The 17075-nt window shown below is 37.1% G+C and overlaps 1 protein-coding gene across 1 annotated transcript in view; it reads left to right on the top strand.

Moving 5' to 3' along the window:
- Positions 1-17075, top strand: part of LOC102279830 (transmembrane protease serine 11G) — a 46172-nt gene that overhangs the window by 12277 nt on the left and 16820 nt on the right. Inside the window, exons 3-6 of the mRNA XM_070371890.1 lie at positions 13373-13531; positions 14164-14282; positions 15568-15635; positions 16261-16421. Of these exons, the coding sequence (XP_070227991.1) occupies positions 13373-13531; positions 14164-14282; positions 15568-15635; positions 16261-16421 (507 nt within the window). The remainder of the gene's footprint in view (positions 1-13372; positions 13532-14163; positions 14283-15567; positions 15636-16260; positions 16422-17075) is intronic.

The following is a 17075-nucleotide window of genomic DNA, read 5'->3' as shown; positions in this document are numbered from 1 at the left end:
AAGTTTGATTTCCTAACCACACTGGACATTTTGGATCAATCTCTCCTTGAATATCTTTTATCCTTTATTATCATATCACACATGTTTTCATTAGAGAGTGAAGAGGAACTAAAGAGTCTCTAGATGAGGGTGAAGGAGGAGAGTGAAAAACCTGACTTAAAACTCAACGTTCAAAAATCTAAAACTATGGCATCTTGTCCCATCACTTCACAGAAAAGAGAAGGGGAAAAAGTGGAAACAATGACAGATTTTCTTTTCTTGAGCTCCAAAATCACTGTGGGTGGTGGCTGCAGCCATGAAATTAAAAGACGTTTGCTCCTTGGAAGGAAAGTTCTGACGAATCTAGATAGCATATTAAAAAGCAGGAATATCACCTTACCAAAAAAAATCTGCATAGTCAAGAAACTATGGTTTTTCCAGTGGTCATGTATGGATGTGAGTTCAGTAAGTTCAGTTCAGTCGCTCAGTCATGTCCAACTCTTTGCGACCCCAGGAACCGCAGCACGCCAGGCCTTCCTGTCCATCACCAACTCCCAGAGTCCACCCAAACTCACGTCCATTGAGTTGGTGATGCAATTCAGCTGTCTAATCCTCTGTCGTCCCCTTCTCCTCCTGCCCTCAATCTTTCCCAGCATCAAGGTCTTTTCAAATGAGTCAGTTCTTCGCATCAGGTGTCCAAAGTATTGGAGTTTCAGCTTCAACATCAGTCCTTCCAATGAACACCCAGGACTGATCTCCTTTAGGATGGACTGGTTGGATCTCCTTGCAGTCCAAGGGACTCTCAAGAGTCTTCTCCAACACCACAGTTCAAAAGCATCAATTCTTCAGTGCTCAGCTTTATTTACAGTCCAACTCTCACATCCATACATGACCACTGGAAAAACTGTAGCCTTGACAAGATGGACCTTCATTGACAAGGTAATGTCTCTGCTTTTTAATATGCTGTCTAGGTTGGTTATAACTTCCTTTCAAGGAGTAAGCGTCTTTAAATTTCATGGCTGCAGTCACCATCTGCAGTGATTTTGGAGCCCAGAAAAATAGTCAGCCACTGTTTCCACTATTTCCCCATCTATTTGCCATGAAGTGATGGGACGAGATGCCATGATCTTAGTTTTCTGAATGTTGAGCTTTAAGCCAACTTTTTCACTCTCCTCTTTCACTCTTATCAAGAGGCTTTTTACTTCCTCTTTACTTTCTGCCATAAGGGTGGTGTCATCTGCATATCTGAGGTTATTGATATTTCTCCCAGCAATCTTGATTCCAGCTTGTGCTTCCTCCAGCCCAGCATTTCTCATGATGTACTCTGCATATAAGCTAAATAAGCAGGGTGACAATATACAGCCTTGACGTACTCCTTTTCCTATTTGGAATCAGTCTGTTGTTCCATGTCCAGTTCTAACTGTTGCTTCCTGACCTGCATACAGATTTCTCGAGAGGCAGGTCGGGTGGTCCGGTATTCCCATCTCTTTCAGAATTTTCCACAGTTATTGTGATCCACACAGTCAAAGGCTTTGGTTTAGATGGATATGGGAGTTTGACCATAAAGAAGGCTGCTAACTGCTGCTAAGTCACTTCAGTTGTGTCCGACTCTGTGCAACCCCATAGACAGCAGCCCATCAGGCTCCACCATCCCTGGGACTCTTCAGGCAAGAACACTGGAGTGGGTTGCCATTTCCTTCTCCAATGCATGAAAGTGAAAAGTGAAAGTGAAGTCGTTCAGTCTTGTCTGACTCTTAGCGACCCCACAGACTGCAGCCTGCCAGGCTCCTCCGTCCATGGGATTTTCCAGGCAGGAGTAGGGTGCCAAAGAATTGATGCCTTCAAATTGTGGTGCTGGAGAAGACTCTTGAGAGTCCCTTGGACAACAAGGAGATCAACCCTCAATATTCACTGGAAGGACTGATGTCTGAAGCTGCAATACTTTGGCCCCCTGATGTTAAGAGCTGACTCATTGGAAAAGACCCTGATGCTGGGAAAGACCAAAAGCAAAAGGAGAATAGGGTGGCAGAGGATGAGATGGTTTAGATAGCATCACCAACTCAATGGAAATGATCTGAGCAAACTCCAGGAGACAGTGAAGGACAGGGAAGCCTGGTGTGCTGCAGTCCGTGTGGTCACAAAGAGTTGGACACAACTTAGTGACTGAACAGCAACAATAAGATTTATGGTAGGTTAGAGACCAATGTCAACAGGAGAGTGACAGTGAAAAGATGGTAGGTTCTGTGGCTTATAAATCTCAGTAGGATTAAAGTCAGGGTACTAAGGCGGTAAACTAGAAGGATATGTCATGACAATTGAAGAGTTTGATGACTAAATTAACATTTAGTTTATGGAGAAATAGAAGCTTTTGGTAATGACAAGATATAGAGTTTGAGTATGAAGGTGGGCAGCTAAGGTAAAGAGAAGGACAACGTCACTGGCACAAACAGCCAGAATATAAAATAGGACATGATCACTATAACAAAATAGACAGCAACAAAGCAGGATAGGCAGCGTCAAGGTAGCTGTTAACTGGAGTGGGATAGCTGTGAATAGATCAATGGTTTTGGCCCTTAGAGAAGGCTTTAGAGCAGCACACTGAAAGGTTTTCAGAAATGGAAACACCAGGGATTTCCCAGGAGGCTCAGTGATTAAGACTTCAGCTTCCAATGCAGGGGCTGTGGGGTCAATCCCTGGTCAGGGAGCTAAGATTGCACATACCTCGGGGCAAAAAAAAAAAAAAAAAAAAAAACAGAAGTAATATTGTAACAAATTAAATAAAAACTTTAAAATTGGTCATCAAAATATTTTTTTTTTAATTGAAAAAGAAATAAACAAATGGAAATGTCAGCCACTGGAGAAAAGGAGGTTAGAAACACAGAGGGAGAGAGGATATTTTAGGTAGAGCGGTGCTGTGAGTGGAACAGGGGTGGGTGGCTGTAAGAAAGAGAATAGCACATGTGAAGGGAAGTGCCATACATTAAGAACCCAAAAGTGAATTAGACACAGCAAATGAAAGACATTTTTTTAAACAAAATGTAAAGTATATCAACATCCCTCCCATATTACTGCCCACTGGGTTCCTATAGACCCTCAGAATTAATAACACCTTGCCATGGGCTTCAGGGACCCCATGATTTGGTCCTCGCTTGTCTCTCTAGCTGAACCTTTTCTACATTTCCCTGGGCCCACTGTGATCCAACACATTATGTTCATTTCTTCCTGGGACTCAACAAACTCACTCCTGTTCCAGCTCTAGGAACTTGTTACCACTGGGTTGCTCTTTGCCCAGTTCTTCTAGATGTTTCCTCACTATTTACCACTTAGCTCAAAGGGCATCTCTTTGGGGATGATTCATTAAATACCCTCTCCCCCTGGCTTCCAGTCACTCTTTATTCATCAATGTGTTTAACTTTCATGAGCTGAATCTTACTTTTTGGCTTGTTTAAGTATTTCTTGAATGAATGAATGAATATTAATCTAAAGAGTACAGTCTATGTAATGATAAACATCTGAGAGTTTTTATACAAGGGTATCACATTAATAGAGCTATATATTTAGAATATAGTTCTCACTGGTACACTGTAGAATGTAAATATTTTATAGGAAATCATCTGGAGATAAAGAGATCTATTAATGGCCACTCTACTTGTTCAGATAAGACATAATGAATGCCTAAGTTTGGATGGTATTAAGCAAATGGGAAAAAAGACAAATAAGAAAGACAATTCAGCAGTGACTGATGAGGTAAAGGAGTTGTTGAGAGGAAGATGTCTGTGATTTCAGGTTTCAGAGAATGGGTAATCTAGAAAACTGCAAATAATATTGTTAATACATATATTTGCTTTCTTTATTTGATTAAAAGTTAAAAGGAAGTAAAAGGTGATGGGAATAAGAAATGAACAGACTCAAGTGGAAAAAGAGTGATATAATAAGAATGAGTCAGAAGAAACTAGAAGATAGAAAAGACAAAAACCACTGTGCTGTGCTGTGCTTAGTCACTCAGTTGTGTCTGACCGTCTGTGACCTCATGAACTGTGGCCCTCCAGGCTCCTCTGCCTATGGCTCTGTCTATGTCTTCTCCAAACAAGAATACAGGAGTGGGTTGCCATGCTCTTCTCCAGGGGCTCTTCCCAACCTAGGGATCGAACCCAGGCCTCCGGCATTGAAGGTGGATTCTTTACCATCTGAGCCACCAGGGAAGCTCAAAAACCACTACAGCACAGCAAAGAAAAAAAGATTAGTTGAAGATGTGGAGAAATTATAATATTTTTAGATTGTCAGTGGGAATGTAAAATGCATAGACACTTTGGAAAAGTTTAGCAGTTCCTCTAAATGTTAAACATAGATTTAGCACATGACCATATTCAACTCTTTGATATGTATGCATAGAAATGAAAACACGTACATACAAACTTTGAACATTAATGTTCACAGAACCACTATTTATAATAGCCAAAAGTAGAAACAATTCAAATGCCCATCAGCTGATGAATACATAAATAAATCATAGTATATCCATAAAATGGAATATTATTTTACAATAAAAAGAAATGAAGCTTTACCTTTCATTATGGAAAACCATATGGAGGTGATACATGCTACCACACTGATGAATTTTGAAAATACTACATTAAGTGAAAGAAGACAGATAGCAATCACTTCATATGATTTTATTTATATGAAATATCCTTAATAAACAAATCCACAGAGACAGAAAGTAGATTAGTGGTTGTCTACAGTGAAGGGCTAGGGGAAAACAGAGAATGACTATTAATGGGTATGGAGTTTCTGTTTGGGGTGATGAAATGTTTGAAAATTGATTGTGATGATGGTTGCACAACTTTTGTGAACACACTGAGAACAACTGAATTGCATACTTTAAGTGAGTGAAATGTATGGTATGTGAATTACATCTCAAGAAAGTTGTTAAAGAAATAAAGGAAGGAAAGAGACAAAAAGAAAGAAGAAGGAGGGAAGACACCAAAAAGTTCAAAAGCTCAGAAGGGTGTTTTCATTAAATATGAAAGCTCCTGAAGGCTATTGTTCACTGAAGCTGCCAGTTGCCTGCCTCTCACCATCCCTCCAATTTGGCATTCATGAGACCTCTACATCAGTATCAAACAGTTCCTTCAGTAATTCTTTCTGACTCAAGAAAATCCTCAGTTAATTGTCTTTTCATGTTTTAAACTTTATTTTTTCAAATAACTATCTCCCAATGCTCAGATATAGCGACCGAACTCTTTCGTTAGGAAGGATTTGTAGCTAACACATTAGGACATGTTTCAATGTTCAGAGAAGGCCTGAGTCCTTGTGGAAGTCAAAATTTGTTGGTAAATATCAGTAGGAAGAGACATGATTAAAGATAAATGATGCTTAATTGAAAACATTAGTAGGAAATCAGGAAAAATTGAAGCCAAAGTGGGTGGGAAGTACTGCTCCAGCTATCTTCTTCAACAGCCCAGGTCAATGGCATATGCCCTCTTTTTGGTTTTCATCAGGCTTTAATGACCTCAGTGTTCTAAAATTCCCTTCAAAGAACAGCTTCTCATAGAGATTCACCATGTAAATTTGCATTAATGAGCAGAGCTCTGAAGAGTAACACTCTCTGACCTTGTTTATTTCCTTTTGAACTCTTATCAACTAAAACACTAATTATTTTAATCACATTTTAATTATGACATCCATCAACTTTTTATCTATGAAACATTATATCTTTCTTATTTGCATTATGTGGGGTTATGTAAATAATACACACAGCTTGTCAGAACACGAAGCATAAAAAAAAGCACAAATCACTTAATCTTTTACACAACTTTGAATAAGTCTATCCACATTATAGATTTAATGAAAGTCTCATAATGTCTGGTGGTACAATTGAAATGATGATGATTATCATTGTTCAGCCACTGTTATTATGAGTAATAACACCAGCGCCTAAGGATATTTGCATAACAACTTTCTTCCAGAGTTATTCCGTCTTCCTCAGGTGATGAATTAAAACCCCAGCTAGATGATTCATCTGTATTATTTTGCCTTGAATTTTCCCATACCCATTATTTTTGCCCAGTAATTCTTTCCTCATGGATGCTCACTATGTGAGCATCAAAATGTGTTCACCACATAATGTCTACTTCTGAATCCTGTGATTTCTCTTGAAGGCTCTAAAGTCCTTCCTAAACCCAGATAGAATGATTCTATCTGCTGGAACTCTCCGCGGGGAAAATCGGGGCTTTGCTAGTCTCCCAAGCTGCTTCCCTATCTCTGTGTATTTTGTGCCTAGTGTCGTCACTCAGATTCTGAAGTACTGGACACCAGTTCTCGCTTTTTTCTTTCATGAACAGAACATCCAATATCTAGTATAAACTTTCCACCAGCTCACTCTACTCCATTTATGTACAAACTCCTTGCTGACATTTTCAGTTGCTTTCAATAATAAAAATAAGACAATAATCCAAACTCCTAAGTCCTCACCTTGTTTTAGATACAGTTCTAAATGCCTTTTCATACATTAACTCATTTAATGTTTTCAATAAATCCCACAAGGTGGGTATTATTACTTTCATCTTACCATAAGGCAGCTGAGGCACAAAGAAGTTGAATGGCACAAAGACTGTCCAGGGTCCTGCAGTGGGAAGTCAGGATAAAAACTCAGGTAGGCTGGCTGCAGAAACTACACTCTTAACTGCTCTGCTGGGTACCCTCTTTCAGAGACCAGAAGCCCTTCAAATCATGTGGTGGCTGCTGTGCAGAAAAATCACTTTATTCCTCATATTTGAATTATTGGGCTTCCCACATGGTACAAGTGGTAAAGAACCCACCTACCAATGCAGGAGACATAAGAGAAATGGGTTCAAACCCTGCATCAGGAAGATCGCCTGGAGGAGGGCATGGCAACCACTCCAGTACTTTTGCCTAGAGAATCCCATGGACAGAGGAGCCTGGACACTTACAGTCTATGGGGTCACAAAGAGTAGGACACAACTGAAGTGACTTAGCATGCATGCACATTGATTCACTGACTGACAACATTTTGATTAAATAAAGCATTTGAAAAAGCTCCAGAAAAAAATAATAGATGCTCAGAGAGCCATGTAAGGTGAAATAACCTGAAGATGTACCTTGGTAAATGTTGTAACATTGAAAGAGAATGGTTGGTAATGAAAAGAGAAGGATAAGTTCTTTCTATACTGAGGTTTGGTTGAATACCTCTGCATGAGCTGGTCTGGATAATGTGTCTGTGAGTGCTCAGTCACAGCTGACTCTTTGCGACCCTGTGGACTATAGCCCACCAGGCTCCCCTGTCCATGGGATTTCCCAGGCAATAATTTTGGAGTGAGTTGCCATTTCCTCCTCCAGAGGATCTTCGTGACCCAGGGATCAAACCTGTCTCTCCTGAATTAGTAGGCAGATTCTTTACCACTAGAGTCACCTGGGAAGCCAGTCTGGATGATAAGCCCCCTCAGAATTTAAACAAAAGTAGAGAACGTCAAAAGATGAGATGGCTGGACAGCATCACCGATGTAATGAACATGAACTTGGGCAAACTCTGGGAGGTGATGAAGGACAGGAAGGCCTGGCATGCTACAGTTCATGTGTTGCAAAGAGTTGGACATGACTGGACTACTGAACAACAACAACAAGAGGAGGGATTAAAAGGCTGACATAATCAATGACTATAGTAAAGTTGCAGGATATAAAATCAACACACAGAAATCCCTTGCATTCCTATACACTAATAATGAGAAAACAGAAAGAGAAATTAAGGAAACAATTCCATTCACCATTGCAACGGAAAGAATAAAATACTTAGGAATATATCTACCTAAAGAAACTAAAGACCTATATATAGAAAACTATAAAACACTGGTGAAAGAAATCAAAGAGGACACTAATAGATGGAGAAATATACCATGTTCATGGATTGGAAGAATCAATATAGTGAAAATGAGTATACTACCCAAAGCAATATATAGATTCAACGCAACCCCTATCAAGCTACCAACAGTATTCTTCACAGAGCTAGAACAAATAATTTCACAATTTGTATTGAAATACAAAAAACCTCGAATAGCCAAAGCGATCTTGAGAAAGAAGAATGGAACTGGAGGAATCAACCTACCTGACTTCAGGCTCTACTACAAAGCCACAGTTATCAAGACAGTATGGTACTGGCACAAAGACAGAAATATTGATCAATGGAATAAAATAGAAAGCCCAGAGATAAATCCACGCACATATGGACACCTTATCTTTGACAAAGGAGGCAAGAATATACAATGGATTAAAGACAATCTCTTTAACAAGTGGTGCTGGGAAATCTGGTCAACCACTTGTAAAAGAATGAAACTCGAACATTTTCTAACACCATACACAAAAATAAACTCAAAATGGATTAAAGATCTAAACGTAAGACCAGAAACTATAAAACTCCTAGAGGAGAACATAGGCAAAACACTCTCCGACATACATCACAGCAGGATTCTCTATGGCCCACCTCCCAGAATATTGGAAATAAAAGCAAAAATAAACAAATGGGACCTAATTAACCTTAAAAGCTTCTGCACATCAAAGGAAACTATTAGCAAGGTGAAAAGACAGCCTTCAGAATGGGAGAAAATAATAGCAAATGAAGCAACCGACAAACAACTAATCTCAAAAATATACAAGCAACTCCTACAGCTCAACTCCAGAAAAATAAACGACCCAATCAAAAAATGGGCCAAAGAACTAAATAGACATTTCTCCAAAGAAGACTTACAGATGGCTAACAAACACATGAAAAGATGCTCAACATCACTCATTATCAGAGAAATGCAAATCAAAACCACTATGAGGTACCATTTCATGCCAGTCAGAATGGCTGCGATCCAAAAGTCTACAAATAATAAATGCTGGAGAGGGTGTGGAGAAAAGGGAACCCTCTTACACTGTTGGTGGGAATGCAAACTAGTACAGCCACTATGGAGAACAGTGTGGAGATTCCTTAAAAACTGGAAATAGAACTGCCTTATGATCCAGCAATCCCACTACTGGGCATACACACTGAGGAAACCAGAAGGGAAAGAGACACGTGTACCCCAATGTTCATCGCACTGTTTATAATAGCCAGGACATGGAAGCAACCTAGATGTCCATCAGCAGATGAATGGATAAGAAAGCAGTGGTACATATACACAATGGAGTATTACTCAGCCATTAAAAAGAATACATTTGAATCAGTTCTAATGAGGTGGATGAAACTGGAGCCTATTATACAGAGTGAAATAAGCCAGAAGGAAAAACATAAATACAGTATACTAACGCATATATATGGAATTTAGAAAGATGGTAACAATAACCCTGTGTACGAGACAGCAAAAGAGACACTGATGTATAGAACAGTCTTATGGACTCTGTGGGAGAGGGAGAGGATGGGAAGATTTGGGAGAATGGCATTGAAACATGTAAAATATCATGTAAGAAACGAGTTGCCAGTCCAGGTTCGATGCACGATACTGGATGCTTGGGGCTAGTGCACTGGGACGACCCAGAGGGATGGTATGGGGAGGGAGGAGGGAGGAGGGTTCAGGATGGGGAACACATGTATACCTGTGGCGGATTCATTTTGATATTTGGCAAAACTAATACAATTATGTAAAGTTTAAAAATAAAATAAAATTAGAAAAAAAATAAAAGGCTGACACTTTTTAAAAATACTTTGACTCTTTGTGAAAGGCTTTCTAAAGCCTGCTGAAATGACAACTTTTGTCACTGCTCATCTTCACTTTGATGTGAATGCCTCAAAGGTGAGGTCACTTAAATTTTTATTTTGTTTGGATGGCAAAGGCTTTTCTAAGGCTGGATTTTCCTAATTACAGTGAACTTGTTTAGTCATCTTACTGGAACAGTCTGACCAAAATTAAATTCTTTGTATCTGAAGGGTTGGGGGAAGGAGAAACCAAGAAGGGAAGAGGAGAAAGCTGCCCATTAGCAGTTTTTAAGTACAAAATGTACAATTGTATCTTGATTCCAAGTAAGTGCTTAATCTGATTTTTTCCCCTGCCATGTTTGAAGTGATTCATCTCTAGCAAAACTCTCTACTAAAAATAGTTTTTCTGTTGCAAGTAGTTTAGGGTCGCTTCTAACTTATAACACAATATTTTCTTTAGTAAACAAATATCTACCAAGAACCTATGAGGTATAATCTCTACCAATATCAAACAACCACTGAAATTAGTCATTGAAATTAGTCAGTGTTTAAGATAAAATTGGGTTAGAACTAAAATAAATCAGGAATAAAGCATTGTTTTATTTAAAACAAAAACATATATTGGTAAATATTTGAGGGCATGTCAGCATGGTTTCCTGGTAGCTCAGACAGTAAAGAATCTGCTTGCAATGAGGGAAACCCAGGTTTGATCCCTAGGTTGGGAAGATTCCCTGGAGAAGAGAATGGCAACCCACTCAAGTGTTCTTGCCTGGAGCATTCCATGAACAGAGGAGCCTGGTGGGCTACAGTCCACAGGGTCACAAAGAATCAGATGCAACTGATTCTTTCACTTTCTGCATGGTTAAGGAAACAAACAATTTTTAACTACGATCCTTACATAAAATGGTAAGTAAGTCACAGTGATTTTCTGGAGTTCAAAGAGTTCAACAAGAAACCCCATCATTTTGATGATGAGAATTTTGTTGCAAAACAATTTCCCTCTTCATGAATGGTTTTCTATATCTGATACAGAGGGGAAAAGAATGAGAAGCGGATCTAGCATTTTCAAGTTTTAAAAAAGTATTATTATTTTTCAGCCATTATTTCCTCCAAGGAGAAATTGTGAGTTCTCTGAAACTCCATTAGAAATGCTCTGCAAATCTGGTACAATGTGTTACACTATGCTCCTCCTTTAAAATACTATAAGTTAAAGTTCCTGGAGGGGAACATTGAAGATTCTTTTCTATGTTCCCCTGCATTTCATACATATGTAAATAAGTGCTAGTCACTCAGTCATGTCTGACTCTTTGCAACCCCATGGACTATAGACCTCCAGGCTCCTCTGTCCATGGGATTTCCCAGGCTAGAATACAGGAATGGGTAGCCATTTCCATACATAGTACTGCTCAATAAATATCCACCAAGCTAACTAATTGCTCCCTGTTAATTAACTTCACCTCCATTCTCATTTATGACCTCTTTTATGACTTTCTCAAGTATGTTCTTGAGACATTCTTGTCCTTATCTCATATCACCTTAATTTATACTATTCCCTCTGCCTGTGATACATCCATTCTTGCCAGCCTTCCTTCTCAGCTTTCAAGAAGCAGTTCACAAGACAACTTCTCTAAGGCAAAACCATGTGCCCACTCAGCTTCCATAGCATACCAGGCATAATTCCATCATGACATTTATCACTTCTATTACAGTAGTTACTTAATATGTTTCTAGATCACACATTCTTTTAAGATGGGAACCTATATATTATTCAGTTTTGAGTCTTAAGCAGAAAGTGGCACACAGAAGGAACTCAGCAAATCTCAACTGAGTTCATGATTGCCCATGATCTTCTATTAATAAATGTGATGAATACATTCACCAGCACTTGCCTGGGCCCAAGCAGGATCCCAGCCCTTTTATAGACTTCAAATGTTTGCAGATGTAATACTCTTCCCAAAGAGTATTACTCTGTCCTTCAACCAAAGAGTAGAAGGCCAGAGTAACTTTAACTTTAGATCTTTCCAGAAACACAGAAGAACTCAGATTTGGTGCTACCTGAGATACATATAAGAGGTCAGGTTAATGGTTCTGAGTGGGGAAACTGCTTCTATCTTCTTGCCCAGATACAAAGATGCATTGTTGCTATTGTTTTTCAGTCACTAAGTCTTGTCCAACTCTTTACAAACTCATAGACCGCAGCCCACCAGCCTCCTCTGTCCTAAACTATCTCCTGGAGTTTGCACAAATTCATGACCTTGAGTCGGTGATGCTATCTAACCATCTTATCCTCTGCCACCCCCTTTTCCTGCCCTCAGTCTTTCCTAGCATCAGGGTCTTTTCCGGTAAGTCAGCTCTTCACATCAGGTGGTCAAAATTTTGGAGCTTCAGCTTCAGCACCAGTCCTTCCAGTGAATATTCAGGGTTGATTTCCTTTAGGATTGACTGGTTTGATCTCCTTGTAGTCCAAGGGACTCTCAAGAGACTTCCAGCACCACAGTTCAGAAGCATCAAGGATCCCTAATCCTTCTAGATCGCTGATGCCAAAAGGCACATCTCAGTTAATATCTTTAATTTTTTAGCTGGAGCCTATTTTCCACCATCTACCAACTCCAGGGAAGAAAATTCCTTATTCTTTTTTTCCATGTGTAATTTTTAACAGAACAAGAACTGGTACCTTTAACTTTGTAAAGGATATTCCTGTTCAGTTCTCCCATAGATTAGATCCTCCCAGACCATGCATGTTCATCACAACCCTGTCATTGTTCAGTTAGTCCTTAGACTCTGGGCCCTGACATTAGGATGGAGACAGGCTTTGCCACATTTTCCCCCTTCCACAAAATTTTCCCAAATATCAGTCATTTGCATTCCACTTTCATTCTTTCCATTATATTTTCAATATATTTCAATATATTACTGTCTTAGTATTTTTCTTTAAATCTATTATTTATTCAAAAAAATCTCTCCTTATCCTGTGCAACATCACCTATAAAAGTCACAAGTTTAAAATCTCATCATCTTATGAAATAGATGTTTATTATATAACACCAGTGGTTCTCACACCACATAATTCCTTGGTCCAAAATGCCAAGCTATCACTATTTATTGGTTTATCATATTAACGATATCATTTTGGTTCACATATTATTTTTTTCCTTATAGTTCCATTCTGTTTTCTTTTCTTCAACCTGTCCTATTTCAGATGCTCTTCGTATGCATTATAGATTACTTGTCTTATAAATAGGGATTATGAGTTTAAGAAGTGTGAAAGAGTCCCAGAATCCATGTCCTAGTGCCAATTCCTCCAATATCCAATTTGAGGATTTAGTGATCTCTCTGAGTCTGACTATTTATGCTAGAACGAGAGGAGTGTCCCAGAAGCCCTCACTCTTTGAGGCTCATATGATTTGAGGCACATAAACCAAATATAAAGTATTAGTCCATTTATAAAAACAAAAATATTTCAGAACATCTAGTATCATGAACCAGAAACAAAAGAAATAGTAGTCAACTATAGTACAATTCTGAATTTTTTAAATAGAAATGTAAAGTCAAATGCCAGTGAGACCTTTAATGGTACTTTTTCTAATTTTTTATAGAAAAAATATATTCAAATGTTAGTAAGTGCAGTAAGGGCTAACTATGAATTCCAGAAAAAAAAATTCTATACCAAAGCTATGTGAAATTGAGATTCTAGTGTTTAAGTTCTATTTGTTTGTAACATACCACTCTTTCTCAAAAGGCCATCAATTCTTGGTAGAAGAACACATTCATTGAAACCATGGATGATTGCCCTTATTATTACAGCTGTTGTGTTGGTTCTAGCAGTAATCATCGGTCTCCCTGTTTATTTTTTGGTATTTGGTAAGAATCTGATTGCATTATTTTGAAAATTTAAAGATCTAGACAATTGGTTTTAAAATCTTAATATTTTAGAAACCCTTTTCTAATATTTTCAAATGTAATTTTCATTGCAATAATAGTTTATATAGATGTATATATACTTTGTATAATTAGATATTTATTTGCATAAATTTATCTACATTTGGGAAATATAAACATTTATGTGTAAAAATTACTTCTAGCATTTAAAATTTTGCTTGGTTCATATAATATTTTCTCTCAAACAGTGCAGTAGAGTCATAACATATGTTATTGTATGGTTTAATAATATTTAATGTACTGAGAGCAAAATATTATTTTAGTAGCAATTCTAACTTTGAGGTCAGCTTTTTTAATATAATACAGTCTACTATTATTATTTAATTAACAACTTAAATTTATAAGTTACCACTAACAGGTGGTAATTGTGTCAGGATACAACTGACAACCATGTGACTATGAGAAGGTATGATCTTAATAAAGAGTTAAAGGAAGTGTTAGCTACAGCTGTTGTGTTTAATTCCCAACAACTTGTCAGTTACAGGAGTTTTCTGCATATCATTCCTTCTGATAGTTACAGAACTCAAAGGATCCATTTCTGTTTTCCTTTCCAGATCAGAAGGTTCATTATTACCAAACTTCCTTCCAGATCCCTAGTATTGAATATAATCTTGATTTTTCAGTGGAACATTCAAAAAATAGGACAGACCTGAAACAAAAAATCAGTAGTGAGGTAAGTCTGAGCTTCTCTGCTATCATTCCTACCTTGATAATATTATTATGAGGGAGTTTAAATTATAATAAGAGGCAATTTGAGAACATACCAAATTGCAGTTATGTTAGGGTTGCCAGAAAAACAAAGAATGCCCAGTTAGATTTTAATTTCAGATTCTCCTGAGTATATATTTCATGCTTATACTAAAAAAATAATTGTTTATCTGAAATTAAAGCTTAACTACATTTTTATTTGCTAATCCTGGCAATTCTAACTGTCTCAGGAAGATTGGAACAATACATTGGAGAAAGGATAATTGTACCATATGCTGAACAACATAAGCCCAAGAGATAAATGGGTAGCTCAAATACACACACACAAAAATATATTAGATTTATCTGGAGACATAACTTAGTTAGGTACAAACATTACCACACACTATATAGTAAGCTCTTACTGTGTGCATGACCTGATACATTTCCCATTAGGCAACTTATACTGAACATTTTAGTCCTGAAAATATACCACAGAAACACACACACTAGCTCTTTCACTGAAGACTTCAGTTTATACACAGATTCTACAGAATATAGCACTGACCAAAAACGGCAGATCTTTGCCACGTTTAGAAATACTTCTTTCGATCTTTCCCAACCAAAAGCAGAAGCTGATGAGATGAGTCGAAGGATGCAACTGAGCGGGATTGGTGTGCCTTTCCAAAAATACATCCTAAGAAAATACTTAGGCGGAAAGAAAAATTGGTGCAGAATATATACTATTTTGTTATATGATTCTAGGTAAAGATTTGATGCTTTTTTCTTGATAAGTAAATTAATTTTTAAAAAGTGTTCCCCAAAATACACATTTTCCTCCTCTTCCCCATTTACCACAGTTTCAAAACACAGCCTATAAATTTTTACCAAAGCCTAAAAAGTTTATTTTTAATCACACTCATGGGGATGATAATTATGTTTGAATGATAGTGGTTGTTAAGTCCATTCATAGCAAGTTTTCAATGAAATTCCGTCTCTGTACTGGCTGTTGAAATATGTGACTTCATACGACACTTTATCATTCATCTTTGACCAGGTGATAATTTATTCAAATACCAACATTCAGTTACAGAGATGACCTTTATGATGAGATTATGCCCAAATGAGCTTTCTGGGCATAGCTGTAAACAAACTTAGAAGTAAATGCTATTTGAATCACTGTACATTTTATACAAGCATTTTTGTAATATACTGAAATGTGCAAAATTCATATTTAACAAAGTTCTACACTTCTTTTTTTCTTTTCTCAGATAGATGAGATATTTCAAAGATCCAGTTTAAATCATCATTACATCAAGTCTCATGTTTTCAATGTTAGGTAATTATAGCTAATTACTTTGATGAAAAGGCAACTTTGTATTATTTAGTTTTTCTTAATTATTTGCTTTCTGGATATGATGTAAAAAATTAAAATATACTGAGAGTAAAAATAATTTAATATTATTACATTTAATTGTTATTTCTCATTTACAGAGTACATTTAGGGAGAGAGTGCTGTAACTTGGGTAGTGATGAAATATATTCTACTGGTTGTCCTTTTAAAGTGTTTTGTATTTCAGTTAAAGATTCTTACAATCATTAAAACCTCCTCTCAATTTTACTTACATTTTAAAAAATAAACAAATATAATGGATTTTTTAAATCAAGAATAAAATACAAGTTTGATTAATTTAACAAGTGCTTTTATTTGTCCAGAAAAAAAAAAAAAGATTTTACCATTTTCAGATACTCTCCCCTCCCTAAATATGATCAAGTTTTACAAACCAGGAGTAATTCAGGTATTAACACCTATATGATACATAAAGGGAAAACATCCATGACAACGAAGAGTATAAAATATTTATGTTGTATTTTCTTGAATATATAACTATATTTATGTAATAAGTTATAGTAATTACTATGCTACATCCTCACTCATTTATTCTGATATTTTTGTTTTTCAGGCCAAGTAATAATGGTTTGAAAATAAACGTATTGCTCAAATTTCAGTTTACCTCTAACAATGCAGACACAATAAAAAGAGAAGCTGATAGCATTTTGCATCAGAAGTTGAAATTAAATGAAAGCTTCTTGAAGATAGATACTTCATTGCCCTATCTTAAAGGCAAGAAATACCATTTTTCTTTCTTTGTTACAGTTTATCATTTTAACAGTCTTCTCAGCTACAGAGAAATCTTTATTTAACCATAAAATTAAATCACTTTTATTTGTAAGTCTCTTATTTACTTGATAATAAACAAATCTCCACACAATCAACACTTCCTTTGGTTAGTATGGACACAATTGTAAAACAAGGATAACATGATAATCCAAATAGAGTAGTATGTCTTACTCTTTAAAAAATATTTTAGTGGAATTTTTTCGACTAATTAACCATTGTTGTTTTTGTTCAGCTGCTAAGTCTTGTCCAACTCTCTGTGACCCCATGAACTGCAGCATGCCAGTCTTCCTTGTCCTTCACTATCTTCCAGAGTTTATTCAAATCCATATCCATTGAGTCTGTGATGCCATCCAACCATCTAATACTCTGCTGCCCACTTGTCCTCCTGCCCTTAATCTTTCCCAGCATCAAGGTCTTTTCCAATGAGGTGGCTCTTCACATCAGGTGGCCAAAACATTGGAGTTTCAGCTTTAGAACCAGTCCTTCCAGTGAATATTTACAATTGATTTCCTTTAGGATTGACTGGTTTGATCTCCTTACTGTCCAAGGGATCTCAAGAGTCTTCTTCAACACAATTCAAAAGGATCAATTCTTTGG

This window comes from Bos mutus, chromosome 6, assembly GCF_027580195.1.
Source record: "Bos mutus isolate GX-2022 chromosome 6, NWIPB_WYAK_1.1, whole genome shotgun sequence".
Taxonomy (NCBI): Eukaryota; Metazoa; Chordata; class Mammalia; order Artiodactyla; family Bovidae; genus Bos; species Bos mutus.
The sequence above is the reverse complement of the archived record's forward strand: the minus strand, read 5'-3'. Positions and strand labels throughout refer to the sequence as shown.